General features: G+C 42.7%; 1 protein-coding gene across 1 annotated transcript; it reads right to left on the minus strand.

Annotated features, from left to right (window-relative positions):
- Nucleotides 1-436: 436 nt before the first annotated feature.
- Nucleotides 437-14,792, minus strand: snx18a (sorting nexin 18a). Its single transcript, XM_075467533.1, has 2 exons — nt 12,899-14,792; nt 437-1,894 (listed from the first exon to the last, which is right to left on the minus strand). The coding sequence occupies exons 1-2, from the start codon at nt 14,421-14,423 to the stop codon at nt 1,641-1,643; spliced, it is 1,779 nt and encodes a 592-aa protein (XP_075323648.1). The 5' UTR covers nt 14,424-14,792; the 3' UTR covers nt 437-1,640.
- Nucleotides 14,793-15,207: the final 415 nt, after the last annotated feature.

A 15,207-nucleotide genomic window follows, 5' to 3' on the forward strand; every position in this document is an offset into this window, starting at 1 on the left:
CGTACCGGACTGTATAGTGGAAACGGGGCTTCATCATCACACGGGGGCAGTTTCCATTCCTGTGGTTTTACAAAGAAAATTACAAGAGGAATGAACTCTGGAGCATGTGCATAGCCCCTATGTCCATTTAGGTCAAGCTGAGCATATACATAGAGAATGATTAGATCCCCCAGCCATATTATCTGGGTGTATTAGCCCAGATTTGAGAACTTCAGTTTCATACAATTTTGCTCGGACAAACATGCTTGCGTGCATTTTAAAAGGTTTGCTTTTGGTCCAATTGTCACATCAATTTGTGACAATCTGTGACACTTCTTCTAATGTCATTGTGTCAAATGTCCTGACGATCTTTTCTGGAACGAGAATAATTCCTTTTTGTTGTGGACTTAATATCACCTCTTCATGTTTTTGACAAAACACACAGAGTCGGCCAACATTTTTCTGTGGAGGATGAATTTATTTAGCATCTCTGCTTCTACATTAATCTCTTTATAATGCAACCGGCATCATAAAGGTTAAAAACATCAGTATAGTAGATCTGTTAAGAACTGTGCTATCAAAATGACTGCATCATTAAAACCGGTGAGGGACCTTCTGCCCTCGGCCCCTGAACGCTACACCAAAACTGAGCCTGGGAAACCAAAGTTTTGCCAGCGCAAATTCAGGTAGAACATGGAGCAGGTGTTCATTACACTTGTCCATTAAATTCTGCATGCTTAAATCGGCACTAGTGCTCGCTGTGCACGGGGTGAAGAAAGGATTTTAATTGTCAAAGCAGGTAATCCCTGATTCTGATGCTGTCACACTGTTAAAGATCAATCCCGGAGTCATTTAGAAAACAAACGGCACAATCGAGTAATATAATTTCCCATAAAAACACTGCCCTTGTTGAAAGCACAGTGATCTTTTTACCCCGAGGCTGCAAAGTTTGTAAAAACAAATAGAATATATTTCAACATAAAAAGTACATAGAGCTTTTAGTTTCTAGTAACAAAAAATGACCATAGAAACATAATCAGAAGGCACAGTGAGACAGTGGTGACAGTGGCTGCTCAGTGAGGAGACTGTAAACATTCTGTCCTGTTTGTCAGAGAAGAAAAATTCCAGGGGGAGGCTGAGTGTGTCAAGAAGGCAGTGTGTTGGCCACATGAGTATCACTGCTCCTGGAGTGGCAGTCACTTCAGCGGTCATTTAGAAAGTGAAACGCTGTAAGGCTAAAAACACTTGATGTATTGCATCAGATGTGTAAGCAGCAGTAAATGCAGGTTTCCCTCTCTGCAGGTCATAACATGATTTGATTTAATTCACCCATGCCCCAAACCAAGAGGTGAACCATCATTATTTCTGATTTTCCTGAAATGTTTTGTTTGTGTTAAAAATTGGTCTAACTTTATAAAAGTCCACTCTTCAACAAGGACATCCAGTGCCTAAAAAATATGTCCAACAAACAAAGAAATATGGATTTTTTTTTTCAATTTCATAATTACTGAGGTGTTCTTCTTCTTGAAAATCCCGCCCTGCAGCATTCATCAGTCCGTAGTACTGGCAGTTGTTTGCCAAAAATACCACTGTCTAGCCATGGGAGGTGCGTGGTCATTCATCACGAGGGATAAAACCAATAGGATGAGACAACTGATCCATTATGCATTGTCATATTTCTGCAGAGCCTCTTCTAGCTTGCCTGTGATTTTCTGGAAGAAGGCAATCTGCTGCTGGAGATAGTGCCGCATCTGTGCCTTGAAGTCTCGCACACGGATCTGGTGGAAATGCTGGATCTCAGCCAGCGTGGCAAAGGAGATGATGTTGCAGCGGTCGTTGATGCCCTCTGCCTGTGCCCGGTCCATCTTGCCCTCCTCCACATGCTTTTGGCTCTCTTTCACCTTTGTCAGGGCTCCTGTTTGGCGGTGAAAAAAGAGCAGGAATTAAGATTTACTTATACTAATTGGTCTATAGTCACATATACAGTTATAACACAAAATAAAACAACTACTTAATGGGAGTTATCACTCCATAAAAAGGCAGCCGAAAGGCAACATCCAGATACCAATCTAAAAAGAAAACATGAAAACAACTTTCAAGTGGCATCCATGTTTTTAAACTACTTTTTAAGTAGTTTAACGCTAATTCAGTATTGTAAACACAGTTCTTACTTACGTTACACAGTGTATGATATGATTTTGTGAAGAATGGAGGTTAAAGAACTACTGATCTATCAAGAGAACTGTACTCACTAGAGTAACTACAGTCAGTGCTTGGTGGACTGTGTTGAGGCTCACCATCAACACCTGCCTAATTTTTAACCTCAGTTTTATAAACCTTCACCAGGAACAGCTGTGATTGACAGGTTGTTATGTTTGTGATATGTTTTATCATTGCTAGATTCACCCCATGTTGAACCAGTGACTGATGCTGCAAGACACGCCCACCTGAGAGTAAACTGCACAATTTTAAAAAGTTGGTAACTTAGTTCCAAGCTGGAAGGTGATAAAAAAAATCTAATATCTGCTGTGTGGGTTTGGAATTTCACATCTATGTGGTTCGGCTCATTTATAACAACTCCATTCCTTTTATTGTGTACTAGTGCCGTTTATTTGAGCTAGTCTGAGATCTGCCAATCAGCATCTGCAGTGTCTCAAGCTAGAGAAGCTGTTTTTCTAATGATTTTGAAACCTATTTTCTTTTGCCGTTTTAGTCGTTCACCTTTGGCTGGGAGGGTAAATTACGATTTTTTTCTTTTACGTGGCAAACTCAAAACACATTTATTTGCAAGGGACTTGGACCAAAATGACCAAAAAGCAGAATGACTTTTGAGTATGACCAGTTTGCTCCAAACTCCCTGGGAACTGCAGCCACATCTGTATCTAAAGTTAGAGAATGTGAGGGCCCCGACTCTAAAAATATCTATGACATTACGCCACTTGAAAGCCTTCTCAAACCATTTAGGGGTATTCTGATGAGTGTTCTGATAACAACAACCAAGGCAGTAGGCAATTTTGAGAACATATAACAAACAACATTAGCAACTGCCTCCAAAATGTGAGCATGGACAGCTTATCAGCTCCCTTGAAATTACTTCCTGGGATAAGCAGCATTTGTTATTTTGAAGGGTTAAATGTCATCGCGTAATAAAACAAAAGATATAGCAACTAATCAGAGGGCAGGGAATTTCAGACGTTCACATTCAAAGCAAACAACATCTGCAGCATAACACACTGGTGAACGTCTATCTCAGAATATTTTCTCGTTATATTGAAAGACAAGAAAGCTGTAATCCAACCTCAGTCATACATGTCCAAATATGTAACTGGGTTCTGTAAGAATGAAAGTGAACGGGGCTACAGTTTTCCTTGGGATATTCAGCTTTATTTCAGGTTATTCAGCACAGATAATATATGAAATCATCTTATCCTGCAGAAAGCTTTCTTAACCAACCACGACAATGCAACCAATAAGGTTTTGTTTCATTACAGCTTTTAATTCTTAATATGAAAGTTAATCAGGCATTGTTCTCCATTCTGTTCAGCAGCAAGGCTCTTGCTTTCTACAAGTGTGGAAAGGAGTCCAACTACATTTTTTATTTTTTATTTTTTCGGTTGAATAAATACTCAGTACTCAAAAATAGTCGGTGACTGATTGTTTTACAGTAATCATGATTTCATCACCGGGATTCAGCTTTTTACAATACCTGAGCAGGTTTATAAAGTAGCTTCACCTGCTAAAACCTCCGAGCAAGAGTTTAAAACATAAAACATATATAACGCGTTCCGGCCATCAAATTCAAGATCAGCTTGGGTTTTTCATGTGTGTTTTCATGTGTTGTCCGTGTTCCATTCTGAATAAAATATTGGTTTGTAAAATTTGTATATTAAAACATCATGTTTGGTTTTTTTTGTTATTTTTTTTTACATTTTACACAGTGTCACAACTGTTTTGGAACTGGAGTTGTAGAAGAAGAAGCCTGTTCTTCCCTACTTGACCTGGAGGTCAGGGATTCATTTATTAGAAAAAAATTCAAATAATTTCTATTATACAACTGTAAACTTCAAACGTTCAGTACGAGTAATTAGCTCAATGATTCTTTCATGCTATCTAACTGAAGCATGTGTGAAAAGTAAATGGTGAGTGAGTTTAATTTGAATTACTTCTTGAATTTAGCCGTTTCTTTTTGTTGTTGTTTTTAGTTCCAGAGCAGCTATAGCAGAGAAAAGCACCGTTATAACACATCTGACAGCAAATCACATTTTAGAACTCCTGGTATTCACACTCAAACTGAGAGTATCACTGGCGCCTGCTCTGAGCTGTCATACAGCAAAGCAGTGCCACTGTCGTCACCGTGGTGGAATCTATTGGTGAAAGAGGACGGAGACGGTGGTTTATAACCTCCGCGCTTTTTTGCTATCTGCAGAATAAACCCTGAGTTGTTCCGCTGTAAATCTTAAACGTGGTTTCCAGACAGATGGTTAAGATGGAAGCAGAAGGCATGGTCACAACACCAGAGACTCACATCTGACGAAACTGCTGACGTTTTCTGGACGACTAAAGCGAGAAATGTTTTGAGCAATAAGTATTCGGTTGTAAAGCAGCAGAAACTGGCAGGATGTGATTGTATGTGAACAGGACGGCCGAAGATAGACAAACTGGTCAGGATGAAAACATGCAAGCTAATGTATGTCCTTTACATAACTTGGGGTTTTCTGTGGCTCTTTGACTTTGTTCTTGTCAAAAATAACTCTCCAACATACACAAAAAAAGAGGAAGTTGGGGTTGTAAAAACCTCTTCTGCCCTTGCTACATAGGAAACAGCGAGCATTTCTGAAAAGATACCCAATATTTAGATTGGCAATTTCTCATTTATTAGGACTTGTTGATTCTGTCTTTCAGTGTTTCTTTTTTTTTTTCTTTCACATTTAACAAATAGGAAAAACCTTTGGAGTTTAATTGATGGTGAAAATAATTACTGTTCCTATTTGATCTAGTTCAATCGTTAGTTTGCTCAATACTGTGAAACACAGATAACCACTGCTGACGTCCAACATAGGAACGTGACGTTGCTCATCGTTGCCACTGATATGTTGTAATTGTTTGAAATACACATTAAGCAAGACAACGAAAACGTCTTGCAAGGTGTGACTAGCTGATGGTCAAATGTAATCCACCTGGATTTAAGTGTTTTTAGGGGTGGAGATGAGATTTGTGCCTGTAAGGCATGAAGCAAAACTTCCTGTATTAGCATGCAAGATGTTTTATGTGTGCTGAGTCACCAGTCCTCCTGAAACTGCGACTCAGGCAGTGTGTTTTCTGAAATGTGAGACCACAGAGGACTTAGAGACCGAACCCACCACCCTTTCGGCTTCCCCTTAAAGTTCACAGGAACACCTTCTGACTGCCTTTTTCCTAATCAAGCACACTTTGTATACGCAGGCAACCTTTACAGAGTATATTTTCTCTTCAACCTTTCCCTCAGAATCTATCCAGTTTACCTTCTGGTTGTGGCTCCCTCAGTCTTGCAGATCTTTGAAATTAGCGTTGATGTAAAACAGAAATTGGCTGAAAGAGGGCAAAGGGAACAGCAGGAAAAGTTTGAAGTGCAGAAAAGATCAAACGGAAACCAACACAGATGTCCAGTGGCCTGAAGGAAAATCCCACAGGTGTTTACTATAAAGGTCTCTGGCTTCCTGTGTTTTGAAAGCGTTCGAAGAGAATAAGGAGGAATAATTGTTACCATGTTAACATTTGTTTTAAAAAGCAACTAATTCAATCATTTAACTAATCAACAAGTTGAAACCAACAAATAGATTGGTTGAGTTGATTTTTGCAAATACAGTATATATCTTTTATTATGATGGCTTCCAGTGGCTCTTTCACATGGCCCGATCCCTTTAGTTTTGCGAAGGTAAGGTGTCCCTTTTCTTTTGAGGATCAAAAGGTTGTGGTCATATATCCCTTTAACTGTGGTGTTGAGGGCCGTGTGGATGGCTGGATGGCCACTACCTGTTGATTCCCAAAAGACAAGGGGGCGCTATCCTCAGCTAAACTGCAGGGTAGAGCCAACTGTGGGGCCATGGGGAGGAATCTGGGTTCGGTCTAGAGGTAAGCGTCTCCATTCATTCACCTGATGTCCAAACCTTCCAGTGAGGCACAGAGGTATTCCAAAGGCAGCTGAGACATTATATTTCCTGGTACAATCCTGGTACAATCCAATGCTGGGAAGCGGTAGCTTTACTCTGAGCTCTGTCTGGATAAACTGATCTTCCAACAGTACCTCTAACAGTAAGCCCTGACATCCTTCTGAAGAAGCTCAATTTGACTCTATGCACTGGCTATCTTGTTCTTTTGGTCACTACCCGCAGCTAACATACATAGGAGAATTTAGAAAATATCGGAATAGCAGAAAGCCAACATCATGCATCCTTACTGAAATACATTCGGATTTACCTTTTTGTTGGTAGGATTCTGATATTCAGATTCCGTAAAGCTTAAAATCTATTTCAACACCTCAGTTAAATCAATAAATAAATAACAAAACAATGCAACAAGTATGGTAATTAAAAGATTGATTCAAGACTTCCAAAAACTAAAGATTTCATCCTTATTGACGCTTAATTGCGTCTGATGTCTTTTAGTGAAACCCTCACTTCTGCTTCTGTCCTCTTTGGCTTCCGGCTTTAATGCTACTGATCGTCTATGTCGATAGACAAGTATTTCAGTCATAAATCTAAAGGCTTTCAGGACATAAAGCTACTAATTACAGCCCAAACCACAGCATCATCGATATTAACAAATACGGCTTACAAAGCAACACACTATATAGGAAAAAGTGCCGATAATGGCCTGTACTGAAGTCTTGCCTGGGTGTTCTGAGGTGGCACTGAGCCCTTGTGGGCTCACTGGAGGCAGTCGTTTCAGCTCTTACGTAATCCCTTGTTACACAACACCGAGTTAGCGTGACCCAGTAGCCAGCAGCATTCCCCTATATCTCATCACTCCACTACCTCTATCTTCCACTTGTGTAGTGGGGGACTTTTAAATACACTGTAACAATATATCAGACAGACCTGCAGCATTTCAACAGAAGTGGGAGGATGATTCATTAGGAAAATCTAACAATCTTGTAAACTGGTACTTCCCTTTACTTGCCAGCCACAGTTTTGTCACTTCATGTGGTGATAAAAGTGTGGGGGGAAAAAAAGGGTCAACATCAAGGTAAAGTAGGCCAAGTCAACTTGAACTCAGTGTATTGGCTTTACATATGATGGAATTAGTGTTCTGTATGCAGCATGTAAGTTTGCAGTTCATATTATCAGCCTGATAAAGGCTTATGTGTGAGCATTTTTGATTAAAAAAAAACAGAAACATTAACTGCTTGCAAACTGATAGGAGTGAGTAGTGATCTAATAAAGCTACAGCAGAATCAACAGGTATTTTTATTCTAAGAAGCGCTTAAACGCCCTCGACAAATGTAGCATATCAACTCTGATTTAAAGGACAAAAAGATGATGTTCACACTTGTACTTTAAGCTGCTGGACCGCATTTTATAATTAATGTTAAGCCTAACAGACAAATTCACATTTTACTTGCCTCGTGTATCAGAAGCTGTACTGTAGCTTCTTTGGCAGCAGGTTAAACCACATTTATCTACACTGCTTTCTTTGAAAATGGGGTAAAGTGGATATTTTAAAAAAAAACACACCCACCCCTTCCTGCCTCTTTCTCCAGTGCTTGAAATACAAGATACATTCGACCCTTGTGCTGTCAATGTCTAAATACCAGTTTGAGATAAAAATAAAGGGTGTAAAGACCTTTTGAAAGCAAAGCAAATCAATAGCATGAGCTAGCATTGTCCCTGTGAAGCTGCACACTAATGGCTAATGGTGTCCCTGCAGAGGTGGAGATCAATAAGTCCCTCTGCTCACATTTCACTGGCAACCGGGACAAATACAAAACCTGCCTGGTGTCTGCAGTCCTTATGAGACTGACATAGAAAGCTCAAAATGTAATCCAGCTATCGATACGTCGGATATACAGCTGCTTTGACACGTTTCCTTTTTTCACCACAGAGAGCAGCTGTGATATGACTGCAAGACCACCTCCAGGGACATTCTGACATAGTCGGCAGGTTTTTACCATTTTTTGCCTGGAGGATTCAAAGTCATGGATATTGCTCTCCCTGTGCACTGCTATTGCACGGATAAACAGTCCTTTGGTCCAAACTAACAGCGAGTTTCTGTGCATCCACTTCGGCTGAGGAAATGTGTGCTTTGGTTCACGACAACAAAGGATGTGGCCAAATGTCTGGTCAGGTGCATAAGCGAGTGCAGACAGCAATAAGCCTCACTGTGCAAAAGGGGACTGACACTTGAGTGGACAACTCGTTTGCATGTAATCCGGCTACAGATGGGACCAAGCTACAAACTGTGATATATACAAGACTTAGAAGAAGGCAAAGAGCACAAAAACAGAAAAAACCCAGAACATTTGTCAAGTGGTGAATTAACGCTCTCTGGACCTCAAACAAATCCCATCTTACTGTCAATGTGGCATTATACATGTTTCTAACCTGTTGCAGGGTGAATTTATCTTTTTCGCTTCCATTTTTCCTATAAATGGAAAGGATTTGTGAATGTTTCCTCACTTGCAAAATTATCCAGGGGAGAGGGAATGCACAAATGTAAACAAATAAAAACTCTCTGAACTTAGAAGGACTGAACGGCCTAAGATCATTAAGAACAACATGTCATCAAAGCATTTTCTGATTCATTATGCACCAAGAGGCTCTTGCCATCTCAGTTTCCAGCCTATCATTGCGTGCGTTTCTTTTTTTCTTTACATTATGCCAGCAGCAAGGTCTTCCAAATCTCTTTTATCTGTGGAATTAGGCTGGGCTTATCGCACCAGACTGTGTAAATGGCTTTGTCACCCTATTTGGGTTGTGTGTGGCCTATGTGGCAAACTTGATTTGAGCTGACTGGGAAGTTTGTGTCCCACTGCAGCCTAAACACAGCCTGTTCTATTTCCCCCTGCTCAGTCTATTGTGGCGTGAATGCATCCAGTGTCTGTGGGGACCAAAGCAAGATGTCCACAGGCACCGTCACCGGCATAAAGCTAAACTTAACTAGTGTGGCAGCCTCAGAGTTGCAAATATAAGGATACATTTGCAAAACACAGCAGAGCCCAACTGGGAACAACACATGCAATGGGAAGGAGTAAATGCAAGCACACACTGGCCCATGTCCTGTATCCTACACAGCATATCTTCTGGTCAAATGTAAGAGCTGAAAATGATACCACAAAGGCACATATTTTGGCACATGTAGATACTCAAAAAAAGCTGTTAGTGAGGTTTAACTTGCAGGGACGGGGAGTGGTTTGGTTTAAGTTGCATGTTTTCTTTTATATGGATGTCTGAACAGATAATATCACAGTTGAACGCCACTCCATTCTCATGCATACCGGGTTTCCAAAAACATTCCTTCTGCTTAGTTGTTAAAGTTTAGTTTTGCACACAACATAACCATTCACCCATCCATCCGTTCCAGCTGCCATTGGGCGAGCGGCAGGGTACACCAGGGCCACATGCAGGTCTGGATGAAACAGACAACGACGCAAGCAAACTCACACTCACGCCTACGGACTGTTTAGAATCACCAGTCAACCTAACATGCATGTTTTTGGATGGTGGGAGGAGGTCGGAGAATGTGGAAACAACTCATACACGGGGAGCACATGCAAACTCCACACAGGAAGGCTTCAGCTGGGATTTAAACCCGAAACCTTTTGCTGTGAGGCAAGACACTGCTAGCCACCACACCACCGCGCAGCCCATAACATAATGAAATGATAAAAACCATTACCCACTGACAGAAAACGACGTGTCACACTGTCACACCACATATCAGAGTGACAAGGACAGGCCTACCAAACAGTGCGGTCACATGCACAGTAGAGTCAAGTTACGTTTTCATCTAGACTTTGCCTTTTAATTGGACCACCACCCTGGCCCCAGTATACATGGACGGGAGCAGGATCGAGTTCTTGACTGAAGTTTGTCAGACTGTTAACCGGGCGGGAAAACGTTAAGGCACTCTGCCATTTCTAACCTTCTCTGTGGGAGATCAACAAACACGTCGGTGCAGACTTGCTGTCGTCTAGTTATCTGGAGTGGTCTGTGGCGTCTGTAGTGGGTACAGCAGAAGCCCTATGTTCAAGAGGCTATAGTCCTCGCTAAAGCTGGCCCCGGTTCGAGTCCCGCATTGGACGGCCCTTTGCTGCATGTCGTTCCCCCTCTCTCTGCCCCCTGCTTCCTGTCTCTCTAAACTGTCCTATCCATTAAAGGCATAAAAGCCCAAAAAATAAATTGAAAAAAAATAAATAAAAATTACGTCTATTTATCTGAACGCTGATTTTGTCAGATGATGCTGTTATACATTTGTGATTTATTGTTTTTACAAAAAAAAAAGAAGAAAAAAAAAAAAGTTGGAACTTTGAAGTATGAACAGAGCGCCTCGAACCATTTTAGCCCAGTTGAGCGTATAAGTGAAGGAGTGATTTGATCCCCAACTGCATTATCTGGCTGTGTTAGTCCAATTTTCATCCCGTGCCGATTTCATTCTATTTCTGTTGGACAAACATATTCACATTCGCAAGCACTTTAAAATGACAGTTTTGGTTTGACTAACACAATAACAGCTTATTTTTCTAGTGTCATGGAAACAAGCCAAGTACTGCAACAGTATGAACATTTGGGCGTAATAGAGTGAAGGCTCACGTTGTGAGTACAAGTTAAAGGCGGGGTAGGGGATCTTTTTCTGGAACATTTTTTTTACATATTGCTTGAAATACTCTTCACACCCCCATTGCAACCAATTAATTAAAAGTTTTGACACAAATATGAAAAGTTTTAGTGGCCTCTAGAACGTACAATCTAGGAAAAACAGTATCCAATCATTGTGAACGGACCGTTCACAATGATTGGATTCTGATGCCGTCTATCAAACTGCAATCTGCTCCTCCCTCCCCCTCCTTCTCCCTGTGCGCGTACCCTGCTCCGTGAACGTCCAGAAGCTTGGCAGGAAGCTAAACTAGAGCCAGCTTGGCTAGCACCTAGCATTATTAAACGTATAGTTAGCATAAACTAAATACTAAATACGGCAACGATCGATGCTTGCTGTCAGAACAGCGCTCGTGCACCTTCGTGCTCGTGCGCGTTCATGTACTCTAGAGGCGTGCCTTCGGGGGAAAAGTGAAGAAAAGGGTTGGGACTTTTTACCTGTGTATTTTCAAAATGCAGCTTCGCTGGACTCAAAATCCAGGATCTCCTACCCTACCTTTAACAAGTTGTAAGCGGAATCAAGCTGTGGTTAAATGTTTGACACATTATAAATAAATCTCTCAGTTTGAACATTTTAAAACCATGCCACTGTTCTCTCACACAAAGACTACTGCCCGATCACCCGAACAAACATATTACGCAGTGAACACTTCCTACCTCACGTTTTCAGAGTTTTCTTATAGAAGCCTGCTTATGCAAAATATTTAGACTCTATGGCTCTAGTTTGCCGCTATCACAAAATTTTAGTGGACCATTAACTATCATAATATTCACAATTAACACCACAACCTTTTCTGCTCATTTTTCTATGAGCATTAGCTCTAGGTGATCTGTTTCAGCCCAAAAGTGCACACAGTTAGGCTGTGGTGATCGGGACTGAAGACGTTAAAGTCAACAAATGCTTATTAATATCCTGTCTGCCAAAGATTAGAACGCAGTATCTTGAGATAAACAGCTGGTATCACTAAACCACTGCAGAGAAATGGAGCGGAAATGGTGTGTATTCTTTATTCCTTTGAATCTTTACCCAGATGTTACAGCTGTTGAAATTATTTATCCAGCTGTTCGTATATTGCCGAATAGAAGTGACTTTAATGATCATGGAAAATGGTCGCAGGCAAATCAAATCATTCCGATCAGGCGATTATGTATTAATTGTGACTGGCCTACCCTTCGATCGCTTTTCTCATTAAATCAAATTAAAAGTGTTCTACCAGACCTATTGCTGCAAAGGACTGCAAACCATTTCAATAGCAACATGCTTCTGAGCAGCAAGCAAATACCTCGATCACAACACGCAGAACTAAAAAACCCACATCTCTCAATTCACCCACTAAGACTAGAACACAGTAGTTACTGGATAATCAAATATGGTGTCAAAATTTAGGGCCGCCACCTTGCCAGAGAGAGCAGATTAAGATTGACCTGCAGGGCTGACACACCAAATGTACATGCTGGACTTGTTTTCTATGTCTGTAGGAGGATGGACCAGATTAGTTTAACAATCTTGTTTGTCGGTGCAAAGACTAGAAAACACAACGGTGGCCATTTATGATGGATTATCCTCCCAGTCTTGTTTTGTGAAGAAGTAAGGCAGGACATTCTCTGTGTCAATACACCAACAAAAATGAAAACCCAAAGGGATGGGCGCCTCCCCATTCAGTCAAACAGTGGTAGCAAGCAGTTTCCAAAGGCAAACACACCTATGTGTTTAACAAATTGACATAAGCCTCATTGTAAGCTGGCTGCTGCACTATGTTTATATGAGATTTGTCCCCAAGCGTTGGTCTGGGATTTCAACTTGTATTTTTTCAGCCTATTACCTGAGGAGTTCAGTTTAGTTTTGGAGGTTTATGCTGACTCTGTATAGCCTAATTAATTCACAATTGCCCTGCCTTGCGTTTAATAATTCAGTAATAGTCCAAAAGAAATGCAAGTAGCAGAATATAATAGATTGGGCCCCTATCTGGGATTCCTGACATTTGGAAAACGTGTATTTGACATAAGAAAGCCTCCTCAAAGAAACTGACAAATCAGCTACAGGAAATATCTGAGTGTTGTTAGTTTACCTTTCTGGACATGGATGATGTCTGGGTAGTTTGCCAGGTGACCTTGGTAAAGAGCTAACAAATCCATGATTGGGTCAAGATCTTTGCTGGGCTGCTCAGAGAAAAACTCTCCAATCGCTTCGTATGCGTCTCCCGTGAAGCAGATAGCCTGGTTGAGTCCTACAGAGTATGCCTGCTGGTCCATCTCAAAGGCTTGGCTCAGGACCTTAAAAGACATCCCCACCTTTTGATACTCCTTCTTAAAGCCGCCGATCTGCTTGCGCGCAAACTCGTTGACGGTGGCGTTGAGCTGCAAGGCGCCGTCGTCCATTCTCTTGGTGAAAGTCTTGAACCCGTCTATTTTGCTCTCGACCTCCTGGAAGTCGAGCGGAGCGGGTGGGGGGCTGATGGTGAGGAAAAAGTTGGCTCCGACCATGTCGTCCTTCTCCGCCTTTCTTTTGCCCAGCTTCCAGGCCTTCTCGTCCGCGCTGTTGCAGGTGAGGAAGTGCTGGAACACGTCGCACCGGGCCAGGACGGGGTGGCTGGTCATATGGTTCATCCACCATATGAGGCCTTTCCTCCTCTTGGAGATGAAGTCTTCCTCAAAGCGCCCCGTGGCCTGCTTCTCTGGGATGTGTGGCACTGAGATGACGGGGAACTTCTCCACCAGGCGAGCATACAGCCAGTCGAAGTGCTTATACCTCCTGTTCACCGGGTTCTGCGTGTGGGTGGGGGTCAGCTTGTAGGACATGTAGCTTTTCATGCCCTTGAACTTGGTTTGTTTAGTGGGGTCGTCGATTGCGCAGGCGAATGGGTAAGGGTTCTCCTGCCACTCCGGGCCATGCTGGCCCATCACCACGCAGATCTTATCCCCATCTTTAACAAACCCCGACGCCTCCCCGAGCACAAACGCCTCTCCTCCGGACTTCACGAAGGTGGAGAACCTGTTCAGGTTTCTGCTGACTGTGGCCGAGCTCTTGGCTTGCTGCGCGTTCCCTCGAGCCATTGAGGATGTTGAAACTCTGTATGTGGAGGGCCCGTTGCCTTCAAAGTCGCGGTACCTTCCTCCCACAGTCCCCGGTTCGTCTGCCACTGTGGAGCTGTCATCCCAGTCATCATCCCAGTCATCATCGCTGCCCTGGCTGGGCTGCTGGTAAGTGTTCTGCTGCTGCTGCTGCTGCTGCTGCAGCGGGACTGAGAACGCATTCAAACCCGGAGGAGGTGGTTTAGAAGGATTTTCAACTTTGGGATTATAAGAAGCGTCAAAACCTCCCGATGGGATGTTGGCGTACCGCGAGTCCTTGTAAGAGTCGCCAGATGTGCTGCTGCTGCTGTTGTTGTTGTTGAGCGTGGAGGCGGCGTCGCTCTTCAGGATCTCCACATACGAAGCGGGGAACAGTCCTCTTTCTCCTCTGCTGTTCGTCCCTTCGAACCAGCCCTCGATGTCCTGTTCGCTGTACAAAGTTAGGATTTCATTCTCCTTCACCGACACCTCCCCCGGGTTCTCGGAGCTGAAGTCGTACAGCGCTCTGGCTCTGAGCGCCATGATTCCCAAACAGCTGGATGGGAGAGCCGGACAAGCGGGCTCACTTATGGCTGGCTGGCCGGAGCAGGAGAGAAGCGCGACGGGCAAGCTCAGTCAGCTCACCCCAAAAAACGACTACTGAAACTCAGCGTGGAAACTTCTTACAGCCCTGACAAGATCCTGGCTGCAGCCCTCTCTGCTCCGTCCCGGCGTAGCACAAAAACAGAGAGGAAGCTGCGGCGGCTTAGGTCCAGAGGTTACAGCCCGTGGACATGGACTGACGGTGTTTTTTTCTGCTACTCTGTGAGCCTGAGCTCTTCTTCTCCAGCCTCACTCTGCTCTCCCAGGTCGGACACTTCTGCCTTTGAGCGCTGCGCAGCAACAGTACGTCGAGCAGGCTGAGTAATCGAGCGAGGAGCGACGACGTGCTGCGATCCACCCAGACAGCATTAATCAAGCGACCGATATTCTCCAGGCCTTTTGGGTGCTTCATACCCCCAATAAACATTTCAGAGCAAACACACAAGCCCTGCCAGGGAGAAGAATGGCTTTTTTATGAGCTGTGGCCATGGCAGTGCCTCATTACAGGCCGCTAAAGCTAACAATGCCAATGACTTGATGTACTTTTCACTTGATTTAATGCACACGTCACAATTTTTTTTTACTTAAGATAAAGATTAAACATAAAGAGATGTAAATGTAAATGTATTTTATTTATATAGCCCTTTACAAACAATCATTACGATGTACCAAAGTGCTTTACAGTAGGTAATAAATAAAGAGAAGAATAAGTCAAAACAAATAA

Source organism: Odontesthes bonariensis, chromosome 6 (genome assembly GCF_027942865.1).
Source record: "Odontesthes bonariensis isolate fOdoBon6 chromosome 6, fOdoBon6.hap1, whole genome shotgun sequence".
Taxonomy (NCBI): Eukaryota; Metazoa; Chordata; class Actinopteri; order Atheriniformes; family Atherinopsidae; genus Odontesthes; species Odontesthes bonariensis.